This window comes from Alexandromys fortis, unplaced genomic scaffold (genome assembly GCF_014885135.2).
Source record: "Alexandromys fortis isolate MF-2015 unplaced genomic scaffold, M_Fortis_MF-2015_v1.1 scaffold_52, whole genome shotgun sequence".
In the NCBI taxonomy this organism is placed as follows: Eukaryota; Metazoa; Chordata; class Mammalia; order Rodentia; family Cricetidae; genus Alexandromys; species Alexandromys fortis.
The window spans coordinates 2,886,687-2,906,732 of record NW_026067929.1 but is presented as its reverse complement, the minus strand read 5'-3'; the positions used below and the strand labels follow the sequence as shown (position 1 = coordinate 2,906,732).

Genomic DNA, 20,046 nt, shown 5'->3' with positions numbered 1-20,046 from the left:
GCACAATGTGTTCATGTGCGCTCTCTCTCTCTCTCTCTCTCTCTCTCTCTCTCTCTCTCTCTCTCTCACACACACACACACACACACACACACACACACACACACACCTCCATCTCCTTTGGGGTCTGTATTCTGTTTTAATTATTGTCAGCCTCTCTTCCACAGTCATGTCATCACAAGCTCCTCCAGGAATGTCTCATTATCATCTCTGTCACCAAACACACCTTTGACAGGCAGAATGAGGGTGACCCCTGCAAGGTGTACTGAGATGCTTCCCATGTCCATAGGTCACCATGGAGCCACATCCTCAGAAGTGTTGACCTTAGGTGGCATGGCACCCTCCAGGTTGGACTGCCTTCCTGGTCATGCCTCCTGTCACCAGAGAGCTCAGACAGGAGCTCAACAAGGTCAAATACAGATGCCTTCCATTTCCGACACCCTGACAGCCCTCCAGTCTACCGAGAACGTGTGTTCCTAGCAGACCTTTAATACATGGAAGGGATGTGTATTTTCATGAATACATTTTCTTTTTACAAGCCTCGCGTTTCACACCATCTGCTGATCTGGGCACTTCTCTTGCTGCCAGTCAGCTTAAACTTTATTTTTAGATGCCAGCTTTGGGCAGAGCATGAAAACCCTCCAGGCTACATTTACAGACATTCTAAACAAATTCTCAAGAGCCTTTGAAGACCTAACAAGAGTGGATCATGTCAGAAGCCAAAGCCACTTAAAATCACTTGGTTGTTTCGTAAAAGCAGGAACGAAATCCAGTGCAGAAGCAGAAGGCATTAGTAACAGAGGACTCTGTGGCAGGACCATGCATGGACTCTGGTGGGACCATGCATACTGGTCAGAGAGTTTGGCTACTGTTAGGAATACAGTACCCGGACAATATTTTCACAGGAGACAGAAAGCTAAGAGCTGGGCCAACAGACAGCATGGCAAAGTATAGAATGGATACCCCTCAAGAAGTTCTGGTCTTTCTTGGTCTTCTCAGAAGATGGAATAAAAAAAAAAAAAAACCAGCAAACACAGAGGCATGACTGCAGGAAAGCCATGAGTTAGTACGTGTGCTTAAAAGAAAAGTCTCTCTTCATGAACAGTGGTCTGTCTTTGCAGGACAGGGAACCCAGCCGGGCAGTCAGGATGCAAGCCTTGGAGAATACTGAGTAGCATTTTCTGGGATGTTTCCACAGGTTTTCCTGGGCACTCTTTGGGAAACTGCTTAGCAGACGGTACAAGCCTAGCCAGGGAACCGAGAGCATGGGCCTGCACTTCCCAGTGCTCACAGCATCAAAAGATGTGGGTGTGCCTCTTGAAATGGAAGCATCTGCTGGATTCCAGAAGACGTTCAGACACATTTGGGCACCACCGGAATCAGAGACAGAAATGATAACAGCCCCGAAACTTGCGGTTAGAGGAGAGGTGTGGAGACCAATTAGATAAAAAACAAGCGTGACTTCCATGAGGGATGTCACAAGTGTGCTTATTCTAGACTCAAGGAACATGGAGACAGGGTGTAGTTCCAAGAGGAAGCTTGCAGTGGAAGCTGCATACTCTAAGTCTTGGGGAAAAAAAACAAACATTTATGCTGAGTAAGAAGATGATAACAGTAGCTCCTCACTGTGTACTGTGATACTCTACTCTGGGGTGAGGGCATGATTGATAGCTGGTTTCTGGCACAGACCACAGGCCACCTCTGTCTATTGCCTGTTTCTCTAAACAATCTTCTCGAAGCTCAGCTGCACCTGCTGGCATGCACATTCCCTGCCTGTGGCTGTTCGCAAAGCACGGCTATCCATGCCTGTCACCAGAGAGTCCATGATCTGAAAATATTTTCTCCCCAGCCTCCCAGAAAAATACACAGGGATCCATCCTTGTGGCTGGGGATTTTTTTTTTCATGAGCCCTGATGACAATCACTGTCCAAAAACTGGCAAGACCCAAGGTCACTGTAAAGAGCCGCTGCAATTCTCAAAGTACAGTATGGAACATGGTAATGCAGTCAGAAGATGGGTACATTATGAAGGAAATGGTCACGCTGCGAGCTGCTAAGTCTGTATTCCTAGGTTTCAGCATTGCTTACAGGCCTCTGAGTAGGCATTCAAATACTTAAAGATTCTTTTTTATTTTATCTTTTTTTTTTTTTTAAATTCCTATCCACAGAGCTGTGGATAAGTCCAGCTGCATAAACCCAATGACTTGAGTTCAGGTCCCCAGACCCCACCTAAGAGCCAGACGCAGTAGCACACGCAGTTATAATCCAATTGTACCTGTGGTACGATGGGAAATAGATAGGAGAATCTTCAGAGTTCCTGGTGACGGCAAGTGCAGTGGGGAATGGCAGACCAGACCCTGTCTGAAACAGGGCAGAAGGCAAGGACCAGTACTGGACGCTGTCTGCTGACTCCGTGTGTGTGTGTGTGTGTGTGTGTGTGTGTGTGTGTGTGTGTGTGTCCTGGCATGCCTGCTTGAACTCACTCACATGAAAACTCACATACACACCACACTGATTTTGACAGAAAGTGTTAGGATGTAGGAATTCCTTGAACTAAGTCTGCTGGATGATGACCTAACAATTGACAGCAAAATTTAACAAGTTGTTTAAATTTACAGTAAGAATAGAATTTAGGTATTTTTTTTTTAATTTAGGAAATTACTTTTGAAGCCAAATAATGGTGGTAGAGCATGGCTGTAATCTCATGTGGGGAGTGGACGTAGGGGATCAAGGAATCTTAGATAATTCTTGGCTACATGGGAATTTGAGGCCATCCTGGGGTATATGAGATACTGTCTCAAAACAAAACAGAAAACAATTCAGTTTTATGGAGCAATTAAACCACTCTTTAAGCTTACCTTTCAGACAGCATAATCACTCTCCATAGCTGTGGGTGGACATGGAGCTGTAATTATTCTGTCTGATACAGAACAATACAGAGCTAAACATCTTATGATTCACCCCTAACCGTTGCAGAAAACACTACCGATGTCATGATTGATGTGAAATATGTCCTCCCATTTAAAAGTCTTGGGCAGTGGCTCTGTCTTGACTGTAAAAGCTCTATGTTTATTTGTTACTGGAAAATAAGCCACTGAGGACTTCACACGAGTGATAGCTAAGTTTCATCTCAGGTACTGGCTAGGTGTCAACACCAGAATGCTCCGTAGAGTGCCGAGTAGACGCAGCAGAACTGAGAGGACCCACAAGGGTCTCAGGACCTATGCCAAGGAAGGGAGGGGCGGCCTGTACGAGAGCTGGGATTGTGCCTGTAGGACCTGCAGCTCTCTCAATAGTGGCCGGGTAGCCTATTCTTCCAGTGGTTAAAATGTAAACAGGCATCGAAGTGTTACAGTCTTTGGGTAGGTATGTATGAGGCTGAGCTATTGCAAAGACCTGGGCAGAAAGGAAAGTACCCGGGGAGCAGAAGACAGTGGAGAAACTGAGTCTCAGATCCAGCAGCTGGGAGGAGGATGAGCTGGAGGAAGCAAAGTGAATCAATCCCAATTCACAGGATGAATCGAGAAGGCAGCGGTGCCTTCCACACATGAAAAATTCATAAGCTGGGAAGTAATGAGTTGAGTTTGGAGACCCCTGCTGAAATTCTCGCGGGGTGCAAGCTGACTCGTGCTGAAGATACACATGGAAATCTGGAAGCAGAGGCCGTCCAGACAATTTCTGGAAGTCAGAAGGTCAGCACTGAAATGGGAATCTTTACTTTGAGGCGTCATAAATATTAGATTTTAAAATCCTTTAAATAATAAATGAGAATCTCAATTTGGCCCCAAAATAAACTTGAGGTGGTTTGTAAGATTCCCATAAAAATTTTCTCTAACATCAGGATAAAATCCTACCCGCTCCCCGGCCTCTTCGTCAAAGCTCACACAAGCTTGAAATTCCCTACGAGAGAAGAGCTAAAGGAAGGAAGTGAAGTCGCGGCTGTTTTCGCGTTTATTTTCAGCCCTGCTTCTTTACAGGCGAGCTCCACTCTGAAAGTCTAAGATGAACTTGAAAGCCGACTTGTAAGACACTCCATGGCTGACTAGCATGCCGCGAAATCCTTCCAGTGGTTATGCAAACAGCGAAGCAGATAGAGGGTGGGGAAAGTATCCAGGGGGGATTCTGATGTTGGCAGATCATACAAGAACTAGAAATGCCATGTTTGTGGCAGGGATGGCACTGGAGGCCTCCTTAGCCAGTGTGGGGTGGAGACCCTGGCTTCTCTGGGAGAAGGTGACCACATACTGAGATGTAAAATCCATGGTCTCTCATTCATGCTGGGAAAATTAGAGGTCAAACTTCTAAGGCAGACAAACAGGAAGGGGAAGAGGAGGAGATGAAGACGTGTTGAGTCATGCAGCAAATGCAGTTTAAGTGGTGTTTTGTCCATGTGTTCGCCTTTGGCAAGAAGGGCCCCAACAACACCTCCTAAGTTCTGTGTGATCAGTGTTCTCGCCAATAAAGCCACTTTTTACCCAGGCCAAAACCAAACACAAACCAGGCTGCCATGAAGTTTCAAGGCATTGTAGGCATGAGTTGTGGTTCTTGAAGATGTCTGGAAAAGGTTCCCAGAGGAAGGCCATCAAAGTGGGGATAATCACCTGTGCTGTGTGCTACTGAACAGGTCTCACAGGATCTGCTGGGGTGGTGGGCTTTCCATGCACCTCACCTGCACAGGTCTGGGTTTTCAAGTCACCTCAACATCTTCACTGGGATTTATTATTTTAATTCAACAAATGCCAGATGCATTAAATGAGGTTTTGACATGGGGACTCTTCACTGGGAATGCCACCATAAGATCATCTACTCAACTGGAGTCTGGACCATCTCTAGGAGGGTAAGGTTCAAGGGTTCCCTCATGAAGGATCTGGTCTGCCTCTGAGACTGCTCTGCACTCACAAGAAACATTCCCTCCTGCATTGTTAATAGGTCTGAAATTTGAACTGCCCTTCCCGGACAGTTTTATGAGAGAAACCTAAGGCAGTTTTCACTAGGTTGGTGGGCCCAGTTTCTGCTGCAATATTCTGAAAATACCCTTTGAGCCAGTGCTCTTTACTGGTGGGTTAAGTAGATAAATAAGTCATTCTTCACGGGTCCAGAGACAGAAGTTATAGGGGCTAAATAAAAGCAAATATTTAACCATTATTCTTCCTATGGATCATGTGAACATCAATGAGGACAGTTCAGTTTTGGTTTACTTCTTCTGCCAATCAATCCCAGATCCTCGAAATTCTATTTATACATTCCATTTCTTCCATTATTTTTGTAACTTTCTTCTGGTTATTTTATAATACTGTAAGTTGGAAAGTTAAGAAGATGATTCAAATTCCATGTAAAGATCTGGGCTATCCTGAAGACAATAAGAGAATGACCCAGACATTTGAGGAGGTTTTAGGATTGTTACCATCCTTTTTGTTATTGCTATTGTGCTGGTTAGAATAAGAATGTTGAACACTTGGTCCTCAGTTGGTACAACTATTTGGGAAGTATTAAAACTTGCAGTCTTTAGGGAGAAGTATGCCTCCATTTTTCTCTGGCTGTGATAAAGATACATGATCAAAGCAGTTTATAAAAGAAAGAGTCATGGTCAAGGCAATTTACAGAAGAAAGAGTTTAAGGGCTGGTGATTTCAGAGGGTTAGAGTCCATGGCCATTCAGACAGGGATCACTGCAGTGGGTAGGCACAGCGTTGGAGCACCAGCTGAGAGCGCACATCTCTAGACACAGTCACAAGGCCAAGAGGCCTCATTGAGAATGGCTTAGACTTTTGAAACCTCAAAGCCTATCCTGAGTGACACTCCTCTTCCAACAAGGCCACGTCTCCTAATCCTTTTCAAATAGTTCCACCAATTAGGGATCTGATTCAAACCTATGAACCTATAGGGGACAATTGTATTCAATGCACCACAAATATTTTGTGTCAGTAGGGCCAGCTTGGAGGCTTTAAAAGCCTCTCACCAATCTGAGTGTGGACCACGATGTGAGCTCTCTGCTGCTATTTCAACTCTGCCACCACGCCTTCTCTCTGCCATCAGTGACACTAACCCTCTCGAACCATCATCCCAATTAAACTCTTGTTTTAATAAGTTAATAAGTTGGTCATGGTGTTTTATCACAGCAATAGAAAGTTACTGGCTGGGTTGTGGTGGCGCACACCTTTAATCTCAGCACTCAGAAGGCAGAGAGAGGCAAGTGAATCTTTGTGAATTCGAGACCAGCCTGGTGTACAAGAGCTAGTTCTAGGACAGGCTCCAAAGCTATAGAGAAACCCTGTCTTGAAAAATCAAAAGAAGGAAGGAAGGAAGGAAGCAAACAAGCAAGCAAGCAAGCAAGTTAACTAATAAACGTTTCACAATTACCTGTAGTGGATACCAGACCTAACTGATCAGTGCTTAAGACCCAGTGGGGATGCTTAAGGAGGGTGAAGGCCACAAAAGAACCATCCATTGATTTTCTTTGCTCTCAGAAGTTTGTTCTCTCCTTCCATTGCAGATTTGGGGGGCGTAATTCAGTTCATCATGACATTAGTTCACCCACCAAAAGTGCCTCAGCAAGTTCCAGGGACTATGGACAGGCGGCAGCAGCGGCAGCATGGCCGGTGTGAAGCTCACATGGAAGGCCTTGTTGGGAGAAGTGTGTCACTGGGGGCAGGCTTTGAGGTCTCAGAAGCTGAAGTGTGAGGTCACACCTAGTGGCTCACTCTCTCTTCCTGCTGCCCACCAATTTGGAATGCTGAGCTGACAACTCCTTGTCCAGCATCACATCTGCCTGCACGCCCCTGTGCTTCCTGCCATGAAGATAATGGACTAAATCTCTGCACCAGCCCCAATTAAATGTGCTCCTTTATAAGAGTTGCCGTGGTCAATTAAGATATTAATGATAATTATTGAGAGATATTTCATAAAGATATTAGTGAAAATTAAGATACTAACATTTAAAATACAAAAGAAAGCAACAAAAAATGAAAAGGCATAAAATAATGCATAGCTCCAAAATTCACTATTTGAAGCAATAAAATAAGAAAAGTATTAGTTGGATGAATCTGAAGTTGGAATAAGGACAAGATTCATGAACAAATCTCCAATCAGAGAAAAGTAAGTAGAAATATAGAAAAATTCAAAGCATAAATAGATTATTCAAGTTTGAATGAGAAAGTCAGTATCTATAAAAGAATATAATTTAACAAAACAAACTCCTGGGGGAGAAAGTAAACCTAAACAGAAACATTTTTATAGGAAAAACAGAAGATGGTATCTCTAATCTAACCTAGTCTAAGCTAATACACTAAACACTACAGTTCAGAGTATGTGAGTGAGGAAATCACTCATTGCCATCACTAGGGGTGTTTGCTCTTGCCATCCTCAAGACAGATGCAAAATAACTTACGATACAGAAAAAATCAAGCAGAAAACTATAGAAAAGTACATCACCCCTCCATAGGTGTAGTTACAGATTCTCAAGATGTGCTCAATATTGTGTAAACGGAATTGTACAGTCTCGTCCACACTGGATATACAAGTCTGTAACAGTTTAAGACTCCCTTCTTTAAAGAAAAGGAAGAGAGACGAAAACGCCTGTAAATAAATGTGAATGGCTCCTTCCTTCCAATTATAAACTTCATTTCTCTTAACCTTCAAGTTAGCCTCTGTTTACAAGAAGACTTCTCTACTAAGCTAAAAGTTAGAGCAATGAGTCTACTTCATAGTCCTGCTGCTGGAAGTTTTTCTCCTAAAGGTAGCCTGAAAAACCACTCAAAAGGAAATGAATTGGGGTGTTTTTTGTTTTGAATGATAAAGCAATCTACTTGACAATGTCATGGTTGTTTGCCTGGTGAACAAAGACCAAACACCAAGAGAGCTCAGGAGTGCTGGTTCATGGAAACCTATTGAGAGCTTGAGCTACCCCCACCCCTCTCCTCTCTTTTCCCTCTTTTCTCCTGTTATCTTCCCCCCTTCCTCCCTCACCAGTCTTTCTCTAATTTTTAATATGGGCACAGAGTCAAGGAAGGTTGCTTAGTTGTCTTAGCTATAGGAAACCGTCTGGCACAATCATTTTTTACTTTCCCTATGAATGAGAGTTTTATTTAACAAGGGTTAAATCCCCAAACACTCTTAATTCTGCCAGCTTGTCTTTGTTTTCTTGTTACCAAAAGTACTTTCCAAGAAGGTGTTGTCATATGTTATGCACCCCAGAGCTTAACATGCTCACTGGTGTTGGAGAATCAGGGAGCCAGTGAGCAGCCTACAATAGCCATGAGGGAGAAGGAAGTGGACTGCAGATAACCATGGGTGTGGGAAACCATGGTGAGGCCAAAAGCAGATCCCCCAACATGAGGGAGAGAAGTGGAGCTGTGGATAATTGTGGGTGTGGGCACCCAGGGTGAGGCCAACAGCAGATCTTACAAGTTTATGACTACTGGGATTTTCTATATATAATTTCTTGGGAATTAGAATTTTCCAGATTAAATCACAGAAGTTGAAATTAGAACATCCTGAATTTAGAATGGGTGCTATTACTAGAACCACTGTCCCCATGAACTGTAGAAGAAATGAAGATACAAAGATTAGAAAACACAGCATTAATCCCAGCACTCAGGATGCAAGCAGATCTCTGGGAGTTCAAGGCCAACCTGGTCTATAGAAGGAGTTCCTGGACAGGCTCCAAAGCTACACAGAGAAACCCTGTTTCAGAAAACAAAAACAAATAAAGAAAATTCAGTATTGACAAAGCATGGAGTCATGGAATCTAAGTCCAAAGAGTAAGAGTCACTGGTTCACCAGAAGCAAGGATACTAGTATAAATAGATTTCCATTCTTCGTCTCTAGAGGCTACCAACCCAACCAGTACTTTGTTGTCAAAGTTGTAACTTGTGAAGCCGTGTCTCAGGGGCTTCCAAAGCCATGCCATCTGAACCTAGAGGACCTCAGACCCTGAGAATGATCGATTGTGGGCTTGTAGAATCTCACCAGCATAAAGTTTGTTATCTTGGATCTGCGAAGCACACACCACAGGCTGGATAATCAAAACTAGACCCAAACCCTGTCCTGTTCAACTCTGTAGGTAATTTGCACTTTGATTATGACTTTATCTCCAAAGTATTTTTATTTTCTGTTTCTCTTAAAGTCTCTGAAACCATATAAACCAAGCAAAAGTATATTACTACTGCTATCTCCTGCTTATTGGGGAATAAATATTAGTGCAGCTTGGTAACGGGCTGTTTAAATACAGCATCTGCTATGGCTATGATTTGAATCTGATGTTTCCACAGGCTTGAGCATTTAATACCTGTTCCCCACAGGTGGTGCCAATTTGGGAGGCTATGGGATGTTTAGGAGGTGGAACCCAACTGGCCAAAATAGGTGCCTATGGCCAGGACTTTAAAAGTTATAGCTAAGCCTTTGATGGCAGTGTACTCTGCTTCCTGGTTCCACATACTCTCCTCACCAGGAAATCCACCACGCCTTTCTAATTCTAAGCCTGGTAAGTTTCATGAGCTTCCCGAGAAGGATGAGCCTCTATGCTCACCTGAACCGTATCAACAGAGATGGCCTACAGCCATACCCATTTGCGGTCCAGGTTTAGGAAGTTCACGAAATGTATGAGGCTCACAAGCCCCCTCCCCTAAGGTTCTGTGAGCAGTGCCCAACTGCTAGTGAGAAGAGACTCCTCCATGTGGCAGCTCCCTGAAAGTTCCATAAGGAAGTCCAATGATGCTATTTTTGTGAGTCTTTGTCTTACTTTTTGAGTTATGTTGCTTCTCCTGTTAATAACTCCACAACCATATTCCTGGGAGAAACCCCCACGGAGGCATGTATTCACCGAGCTGGAACTGGGTACTATTACTTCTTTGGTATACAGTAAGTGTCCTATATGGGGGCAAACAGGGATTCGCTCTTGTTGCCACTGGAAAATATAGACAACATTCTGACACAGAAGGTTTGAGTTTCCTAGGAGAGACATAGCACCAAGACCCAAAGGGAGGAAAGGGAGTGGAACTGGGTGGAGGGAGGATTTGAACGGTAGTTCGTGCTTTGGGGGGGGAAAAAACCATGAATGATCTGAGCCTGGAGCAACATATCACAGGGCCAGCACTGAATGGATATATATCCTGGACATGGTCACTCCACGAGATGGGCCACCTTACAAGAGTCATATGGTCCTGGGCAGGCAGGTCTCTGTAGGCATTAGACAGTCCTCAAAGGGATAACAGCTCAAAGTCAGCATCTACCAGCATTTCCAAGTGCTGCCAGCCCAGATTGTCTGTGGGAGAAACTGGGAGTATCACCTCTGTGTCTACCACACACAGCTGTAAGGCAGAAGTGAGATCCAAACCCAGATCCTTCCTGATACCGAGAAGCTACCGCCCACCTCCCCGTGCTCCTTGCTACGTCACAATGCTAATAAGCTTTGGAGTTTCCATAATGGTGAGTCTGAGCCTTGAGTCTGTCCACTAAGGTCTCTCATCTCCTAGGAGATGTGAAGTGGAGGACCAGTGTTCTCATGCTCTGGTGACTTCTGAGCTAACAGGAAACATGTTTCTCCCTCTGTCACCAGCCTGGGGAGGTTGCTGCACTCTGAAAACGTATTGGGAATGTCGTGCATCTGCCACCAAGCAGTTATTACCAATGCTCGATGCTCCGAGTGCTACGTGCCTGGCCCAGTTAAGTCCTTTTCATTTATTTCTTCATTTTATCAATTCTGCAGCCCCTGGAATGATTTCTCTGGGCTGTCCACCCTGTCTTGCACTGAACAAAATGGGGTGAATGCATCCCTACAACGTGACCAGTCAGGGATAAAGGTCATCATCATGCCAGGATAATCATTCCCATTTTGTAGATCATTAGGCCCAGCCACAAGTCTGTCCTTTCTTGAACTACACCCCAGAGTCTTGTTGTATCTATTCTCAGCCATCTGTTCATCACAACGTGTCTTTTTCTCTTGAGAGGGACACCTCAGGAAAACCTTCTTACAGAGGACAAATTATAGCTACACAGAGCAGGGGCTTCCTCCTGTGGGCAGGTACACAGGGGAGGGGCCATCGGTGACCCCTCCCAACCCCTCAGTGGTAGTGTTCATCTTCTCCTTACTGTCGTGGGTCAGTGCCCATCACAAACCACTTTCCTCCCTTAGAAGCAAACATTTGTAATTCTCAGAGTGGCCGGGATTTATAAGTGTGGAACCAAAGACACACAAATTAGTGAAGATAGGAGGAAGATGACTCTCGACCTCTCAAATAAAATGCCAGCAAAGGTTGTAGAGTGAACTTTGATAAATCTGTCACAGTGTAACGTGTGTGCAGAGAATGACCCCCTTTGAAAGATGGAAGTCACACAGTTTACATGAGAAAACCAACAAGAGGATCGACATGGTTCACAGATTTCAATCCTTCTTCATTTTTAGGGAATCCCTCTTATAATGTATCCTTTATCAAATTTTTCAGAACAGATCTGTGCTCTGATAGATTCCTGTCCCCTACTTCTGTTCAATACCTCCCAACACACACACACACACACACACACACACACACACACACCTGACACATAAAGGCCACAGAACAAACCTAGACATCACTCTAAGACAGACAGGCTGCTAACTGCGAACCTGAAATCCAGTCTCCTATCCTTGTGTTTTCACTGAAGAAACAAGCCAAATATTTTTAGTGTGATTTTACATCCTGAAGCCAGCATTAACGCTGCTTACTTGTTCTTTCTCCCCTGTGCCCAAGGCGAGAATTCTCTGCAGTCAGATCAGGTGGTGTGAGGGCTGAGTGGGGAGGGCGGGGAGGGAAAGAGGAGCATGATGCTTTCACATTTGACCTCAAGTTCAGTCATGTGACACACCATTTTTCCTTTTCCCCCATCCCAATCCCCCTTCCTTCCAAACTGAAATGGGTTTCAAACACATTAGCGGCAAACAATATTTTAGTAAAACAAAATATGAGTTATACTTAATCCATAGCTTTGTGATATAAAGAATGATTTTTTAATTGGGGGAAAATAATAATATTCAGTTCTTCTCTGAAAGCAAATAGCAGGACAGCGATCCAAATCCCTAGCAATTAGTCCCTTCCACACCAGAACCTGGGCAGCTGGCAATCTGCTGTTCTTCCTTTGAGCTTCTCAGATTAGACCCCAAATGCAATTTAATTCCAGACTCCCATATACACTTCCTGATTACACTTCATCCCAGTTACATAACAAACCTACATCGCCGTGGATTACAAACTCACCATAGACTATTCTACATTAGGTACAATGAAAATGCTCCACGTGTTTCACACTTAGATACAATAAATCCGTCACAGCGTCAAAGAATCCTGTACCAATTTCCCTGACATCTGCGTAATCCTGTTAGAAAACCAATAAGCAGTCCTTAGTCCATCTTCTTTCATAAATATGGATTCTTATATAACTGAATTGCTTAAATAAATCTATATTCAAATCCCCCCTTTCCTGGGGGAAAAGAAACGATATATGAAATGAAAATTCAGAACGTGCTGTGAATACCAAGGATATAGAGATGCAAGACTGACTGGAATTCAGATATAAAATGCAGCTGTGGTGCATAGTGTAGGAATGCCTCAACGTTTCTAGAAGGTGGTTGGTTATGCATCACGAAAACAGTGATGAGGACGTCTGCGAGTGAGGAAGATAGGAACTGAGCAGGATACATATTTAAGATGTAAAAGTGTTCACCAGCACAAGCTTCAGGCTGGCCCGAGCCTACTCAGCCTGGACCACTGCCCTTGCCTGTGAGGCAGGACTCCAGTCTTCCCTTCTCCTCCCATGGCTGCCTAAGTGTCCACACCTCGGGCTCAGGCAGCATGCAGCCAGCACAATGGGGGAGGGACGTGTGTGTCTCATCTTGCCTTCCCAACTACATTTCCTTTACTCTTCCTCTCTACAGTGATGCTACTCAAAATCTGGTCATTCTTTGTCCCGTCTCTTCTGCTCACGCTTTTGCTTCTCTCCTAGGCAATGCAGTCATGGATGGATCCTCAGATCCCGGAGAGCTGACAGGATTACAGAGAAGTTGGGCATGATGGGAAGACACCATGATATCTGATATGGGAGCCTAGTTTTACAAGGAGATTAAGAATCATAGAAGTTATTTTTTTTACAACTGTTGACCAAAAAAAAAAAAACATGCCCGTGTGCTTGTAGTGATATTCCATTTGTATTTTAATAAATAAAGCCTGCCTGAAGTTCACAGAGTAAAACAGCAGCACTGGTCAGCCTCACAGACCAGGCAGTGGGGACACACACCTCTAATCCCAGTACCCACACTAGATTGTCACAGAAACCAGGTGGTGGTGGTGCACACCTTTAATCCCAGCACTAGAGAGGAATATAAGACAGGAGGAGACAGCCCTCACTCAGTCTCATTCTGAGACTCCTGGAGGCAGGATCACCATTTCAGACTGAGGTAAGAGCCAGTGGCTGACTGTCTTGCTTTTCTGACCTTCCGGTTGAACCCCAATATCTGTCTCTGAATTTTTATTAATTGTGCTGCATGTGCTGATGGAATATGAGCATCAGTTCCCTGACTGCCAAGCAGGCATCATGCTCTCACTTCTATGTCTTTCCCACCATGATGGACCATGTGTTCCTAAGGATGCTAAGCCCAAGAAACCCTTTCCTCCTCTAAGTTAATTTCCTCAGGGTATTTTATTACAACAATGGAAAAATCATCTGATACAAGGTATGTATAACAACCAATATAGCTCTCAACATATGGGCCTCACACTGTTAGGACGACAGCCGATAGCAAAAACAAACAAAACCCAAAAAAATACCCAGTGCACAGATGTTACCTCTAAACCTTCTCCACTGCACAGAAGCAGAGGACAGAGGCTGTAGCCTGGTTGGCAGACTAAGCATGCAGTCAAGGCTGGTTTCATGTGGTGTATACCACCAATCCCAACATTTAGGGAGACAAAGGCAGAGGGGGGGTCAGAAATTCAAGGTCATTCTCAGCAATAGAGAGTTCAAGACCAACCTAGACTACATTAAACCCTGCCTTGGTAAATAAAAAAAATTGATGAATAAATAAATGTGTAAAGGAGCAGAGATCATTACTTTTAGGGGTAGCCCTGAAACCTCCTATTCTGTAAGAAAAAAGTTCCAAAAAGAGGAGGATGTAACCAGAAGGCTAAAAGTCAGTTTGGCGGGGGCCCCGGAGATGCTCTTGTGACACACAAGGTTTAACACATACAAAATAAAATAGGAAATACAGCACCAGGTGTATATAAATAATAAAAGAACTCAAAAGCTGCAAGACAGGCTGTATGCCTAACCTTGAAGTTCCTTTATACAAAGCAAGTATCATCAACAAAGATGCGGGCAGCAACTTCACAGCCGTCAGGGCCAGTGGACTCAGACTAAACAGAGCTCATCACCCCTTCTACAACTCCAGGGCCTGTGGTCTCGATTCTTAACAAAGATGGAGACCTGAACCAGTTCCCCAGGAGACAGCAAACTCAAGTTAAAAGACACTTCACTTTCAGTGGGCCTGTAATCGTCAAGACCGTGGCTACCACGGGCACCAGAGAGAGGGCAGGGAAATGCGGAGGATTAATAGCATATTGCCGTGGAGTAGGCGGGGCAATCCTGCAAGAGTAACCGAGTGGCACGGACGTTCAGACACGGACAGATGCGTTATGCTTCTATAAGAGATTGGAACTGCGGGGAAAATACTGGGATGGGGGGGGGAGCATCGTATTGGTTAATGGATCCGTCACTTGCCTTTAAGTACTTTCAGGAGAAAGTAATTCTCTGTATTGAACTGGTGACTTACTGATAAGTCTGTAATTACTTCAAAATAAAAGTTATCACATGCATTGAGGGGCAATACTTCAAATTTCTCCTGTGTTAGAGAGGAGTCTCTGTAAATATCCATCATTAACTAAATTTCCTCTATCATGGGAAGAGAATGTTTTGAGACATATGGTGGCTAAACGAATTTCCCAAGAACATTAAACTCTGATATGCAGCACTGGAGAGGAGTGGTTTGCCCTTCAGTCAGTATTTCACTTAACAGACAAGTAAGACATGATCTCAGCAGAGGCCCCATGCCATAGATGCACCTTAATAAAACATTCTTAGGATGGACATAGGCTAGGCAGATTTTCTCCTGGGCAATACTTATCATAAGCATTGTGAATAAAAATACCAGTGGTATTTTTTAGGTTTTATTCTCAGCAGTGGTCAAGAGTCATAAAGCTCATTGCTTCATACTTGTTTACATACGAATCACTCTTTTTAATAAGAGTTTCTACACTGCATCTTTTTTAAGCCCATCACTGTATTCTACCCTTTTGGTTCTTGCAATTAAAGATTTATTGATGACATCAGAAGTGGATCACAAATTCTTCTTCTCATTCCAATGTTATCTTTATATGAAACACTAGAGCATTAAGTAATATTAAAATCATTTATATAGTTCCATAATTATCTTACCTCTGGCTGACAGCCATCATATTTTCCTATTAGTTTTGGGGGAAAAAAAAGTTAAAAAAAAAAGCATAATAATCTTTTTCTGATTTCTTTCACTAACACAGATAATAATTCATCAAAAACAATTCAATACAATATAAAATGGCCTAGAACACACACACATTTCTTTGTGAAGCATTGACTTTTCCTATTTTTATAATTCTGCTCGATTTTTATGACAGCTATTAAGGTCTTACGTCCTGAGAGTAATACTTCATTTCTTCATGAAGGAACAGGGAGATAGGTACCGTGTGCCGGTACGTATCCAGTGCAGACCCCCACTGCACAGCTGCCACAACCATGAAACACCTAAGGGGCGCACTGCTGGAGGAAGGGCAGCTTTTCCACAGTTGTGCTTGGAACATAAGTGGGCAGAGCAGATTCTGTATCTGCACTCGCTACTGCACACAGCTACCCACACAGGAGGCGGAGCTCCAGGTGCCAGCAGTAAACATGGTACTACTGTTGATGAAGAAAGGGGGCATCACCCACAAGGTGCAGATGGCACAAGGCAATGCAGAGCTGGGGAACCAGCGCCGGGTGGAACCTGCACATGGAAGTTTCTGGAACCCTCTCAGTCTACAGTGGGATCATCTTCCCCTTGAACGGCGTGAGAGTTTCACAGAGTTGGGACTTGGGAAATTAGGAAGCTGAGAGTCAAAGGGCACAAGTAATAAGAGGAACAAGGTTACCTGTAACACACACCACGCATAGGGATAAGTATGCGACCTGGTCTACCAAATAATCATTGCACAATGCGTTTGCATGTCAGCTAAGTGTGCAGCTCGAATGTTTGTGGTCTTTATTTACCAACTAATCACTCTGCAGTGATAAACTTCACCTTCAGTCATTCCTTTGCGTAAATGCTGGCTGGCCTCTGTGTCTCAGAAGGTGCAAACCCAGAACACAGCGCAGTTAGAATATTGCCTCTGCTCTCGGTGCAGACAGAGGGTGCTATGATGTCTTGAATTTCCTAATGGCCTCAAATGTTCTTGTGTTGAAGGCTGGTCCCTAAACAGCTGAGCATAGGTAAAGGGATAAAAAGAGAGCTCTAACTTCATGAAGGGATTAACCCTTGATGGGTTCGTGGGTGAAAGGCTGCCAGGGGGTGTGGCTTCTCAGAGGAAGCCAGACACTAAGGGCATGAGGGCATGCCTTTGAAGATGTGTTTTGTTCCCAGAACCTTCCTCTGCTTCCTGGCTACCAGGAAGTAAGCCATCCGCTTCCATCACATGAACACCTGGTTTCTCTCACTGCAGAGGTCAGGTTAGCCATATGGAAAACCCCCTCTTCGTAGTCAGCATGCAGCTCAGAGTTAGAAGACTTACTTAGCATTCCATGGCTTTGGTTCAATTTCATCACAAGCAAAAATTAAAACACTCTTTCTGCTGGCACAATGCTCACCATCCCTGAAAACTGGATTTATTAGTATTTTTTATGCCGTGGACATAGCGGTTTGGGGGTGACTTCCCCCAAACAGAAAAATAAAAGCATATATTTTTCAGGTTAAAAAAAGACACTGTTAGGAATGACTTCAAATCACTGAATCTCATGTTTATGAATACACATACTAGGAAACCAAATAGCTTTTAAAATGCTTTTAACTAATTAAATAGAATGGCTTCTTGAAATGCCACTTATTAGGAATGCACAAATTTGCTGCTATAGCGTTTTAAAGAACTGCTTTTTAATGCTCATGGGTCTTCCAGAAGACTGAGAAACTCAAATGTCTCTTGTACTCTGTAAAGAGACAGGTTGGGGAGATTTATGCTTCTCATCACATGATATTTTATTCTAAAAGTAAGTGTCCTGAAATTGTAACATATAGTAAGATTTTAATGTATTCCTTTGTCTCCAAAATCCTATCACCACTCAGAAATCAGCAAAGTGGTGCTTCCATCCCCAATTATCCTCTGAACATTAGTTTCATGGCTGCTAATGTCTAAGTGACGATTGACCCCAACAGTGGAGGAGGGCAGGGCTGAGCGGCCCTTGCAGACCATGTCAAGGAGCAGACAAGGAGCAGCTGCTGGAGAGCAGACAACAAGGATACCCTGAGGTCACCTGGCGTCTCCCACAGCTGCTGAGAAGGGCTGTGGAAGGCCACTGCTTCCTATCAGGAAGGGCACTCACCTGCCAGGACAGGTGCTCCTTGGCCCCTGGGGTTGCCGACAGGTAGACGCTCAGCACGATGGTGTGAGATGAGGAGGTGAGGACGCTGGCGATGATGGCATCTCGCATGTTGAAGGGAAGCATGGTGTAGACCACGAAGATGATAAAGAGGAAGAAGGACACCTACAGAGGGAAGGAAAACAGGAGTGTCAGAAAATCCCCGTTCTCTTACTGTGTAAGCAGGCAGAAAACAAACATTCTCACTTGAGGAACAATGTCACAAACTCACCGAGTACAGAGATGAACTCAGTCTAGCCTACCAGGTAAAACACTTGCCATGGAAGCGTGAGGACCCGAGATCAAGTCCCAAGAACCATGCAAACCTGGATGTGGTGGTCACACAGTCCTACACTGAGACAGGAAGTGGACACCGGAAGACACCTCGAAGCCTACAGGTCAACCAGCCTGGCATGGGGAGTGGAGACAAACAAGAGACTCTGTGTCAAGGCCCGAGGTTATTCTCTGCCTTCACATTCGCCATAGCTGGCACACAGGAATGCATGTGCAGGCATAAAAAGGAGAAAATGATGACAATTAAGGTAGCCATCGATCTGATTACAGTGGAACGGCCTTTTAGGTACCCTCTCCACTATTCCTAGTGCACGAACTGGCTCTTTGGAGCCCATTTCCAATAGAGGGATACCTTACTCTGTCTAGATACAAAGGGGAGGGCCTTGGTCTTGCCTCAAGTGATGTGACAGACTTTGTTGAGTCCCCATGGGAGGCCTCACTCTCTCTGAAGAGTGGGTGGGGGTGGGGTGAGAAGAAGATGGGGCAGCGGAGGATGGGAGGGACAGGGAACTGGGATTGGTCTGTAAAATAATATTAAAATATTCTTTTAAAATATAATAAAATGTATAAAATTTAAAAAAAGGGAAAAAGAAAAAAGATAACCAGCCATCATGATGGGAGAAAAAAAATTCTTGTGTGGGACTTCAAATTTTAGTCAGGAGACTACTGCAGACACAAGGCGAGTTTAAGGACACTGTGTGAAAGAGTCAAGTCACCAGTGGGGTTGGGCATCGCTGCTTTAGAGACAGCAAAGGTAGACACACAGGGCAAGGATGAAGATGCTTCGGCTGCTGTGGGGCTTTAGTTCTTCCTGGCAAAGTGGTTAGATACAGAAAGACCACATCCGATCCTGTTTCACTCCTCAATATGCAGAAAGCAGTTACAAAGCAAAGTACACACACACACACACACACACACACACACACCACAGAATTTGCGTATCAATTAAAAGATGGGGACACAGATACCCAGCCATGATACCCAGGGTATCACCTGTCAAACCCGCACACCAGAATGTGATTTAGGAATAGCATGGATTAAAGTCTTGACACGTGATACAGTGTTGAACCTCAAAGGCTCTGTATCACATGATTCCAATTATATAAACTATGCAAGATAAGGAAATCCTTAGTAATCCAGTTGGCTTGGTCTGTGAACAAGCCTGTGGGACAGAAGTGTAGTGGACTTCTTTGTTGGTGAGAGAAAAGGCTTTTGCATTGGGCAGAGACATTCACTGCCCAATACTGGGAAGGCACTGAATGCCACCACATTCTCCAACTTATATTTTATGAATTTGACCTTTATAAAAACAATCGATATGAAGCCACTTAGAGAAACTTTTAGAATAGAAATCAAAATGCTTACTAGGTAATAAAACAAGAACATTTTCATTGCAAAAGAGCCAGAGATGGAAGAACATCAGAGAGAGACATCAGGGGACATCGACAGCGAGAGAGACTAAAGAGCACAAGGTCACGAACCTCAGGGAAGAGAGACGCATGTGACTGCAGTATCCTGTGCCATCTGAAGAGGACACAGAATCTGAGTCACTGGATAGACATGGATAGATCACCACAGCTGCCCTGGTGCAAATCTTCTGAGTTCCCAAATGTGACATGAATACCAGGTTCTGTTCCCTACACACAGTGCAGCCCCAAGGAGGCCAGTTCTTGCCCATTCTGCGGCACACTTGTAACTTAAGGGTCTTGTGTGCCTCTATGCCACAGTTCCAGGATGGCATGTTGCCTCCTGTCTGTATTTTACCATCACAGTTGAGGTGCACACAGAAAACTGGAGGTTTACAGCCTAAAAATCAACACGAATTCCTAAAACTCATCCTTTCATTTTCTTCAGGGCATCCTAAACAGGTCATCCATTCATTCCACAAACATGCAGAAGCTCCTCTGATGGGGCAGAAGCTCCGGGAGAGGGAGGAGAGGTGGCCCGATCATAGCTCTGAGCCATTACAATCAGAGTGGATGAGTCTGTCATGCATGCCAGCTGTCTTCATGGCTGAGAGAAGGGCCACCCTTCCCACCTAGCCCCACTCTGCGGAGACAATGAAATGGCCCCTAAACCGTCTTCTCTGTTT

The 20,046-nt window shown here is 44.2% G+C and overlaps 1 protein-coding gene across 2 annotated transcripts in view; it reads right to left on the bottom strand.

Annotated features, from left to right (window-relative positions):
- Positions 1-20,046, bottom strand: part of Adcy2 (adenylate cyclase 2) — a 332,154-nt gene that overhangs the window by 220,883 nt on the left and 91,225 nt on the right. For both annotated transcript variants that reach the window (XR_007592202.1, XM_050144723.1), the window contains exon 3: positions 17,625-17,786. Coding sequence is in view for 1 of the 2 variants with exons in the window: in XM_050144723.1 (XP_050000680.1) it covers positions 17,625-17,786 (162 nt within the window). In the remaining variant the exon portion in view is untranslated. The remainder of the gene's footprint in view (positions 1-17,624; positions 17,787-20,046) is intronic.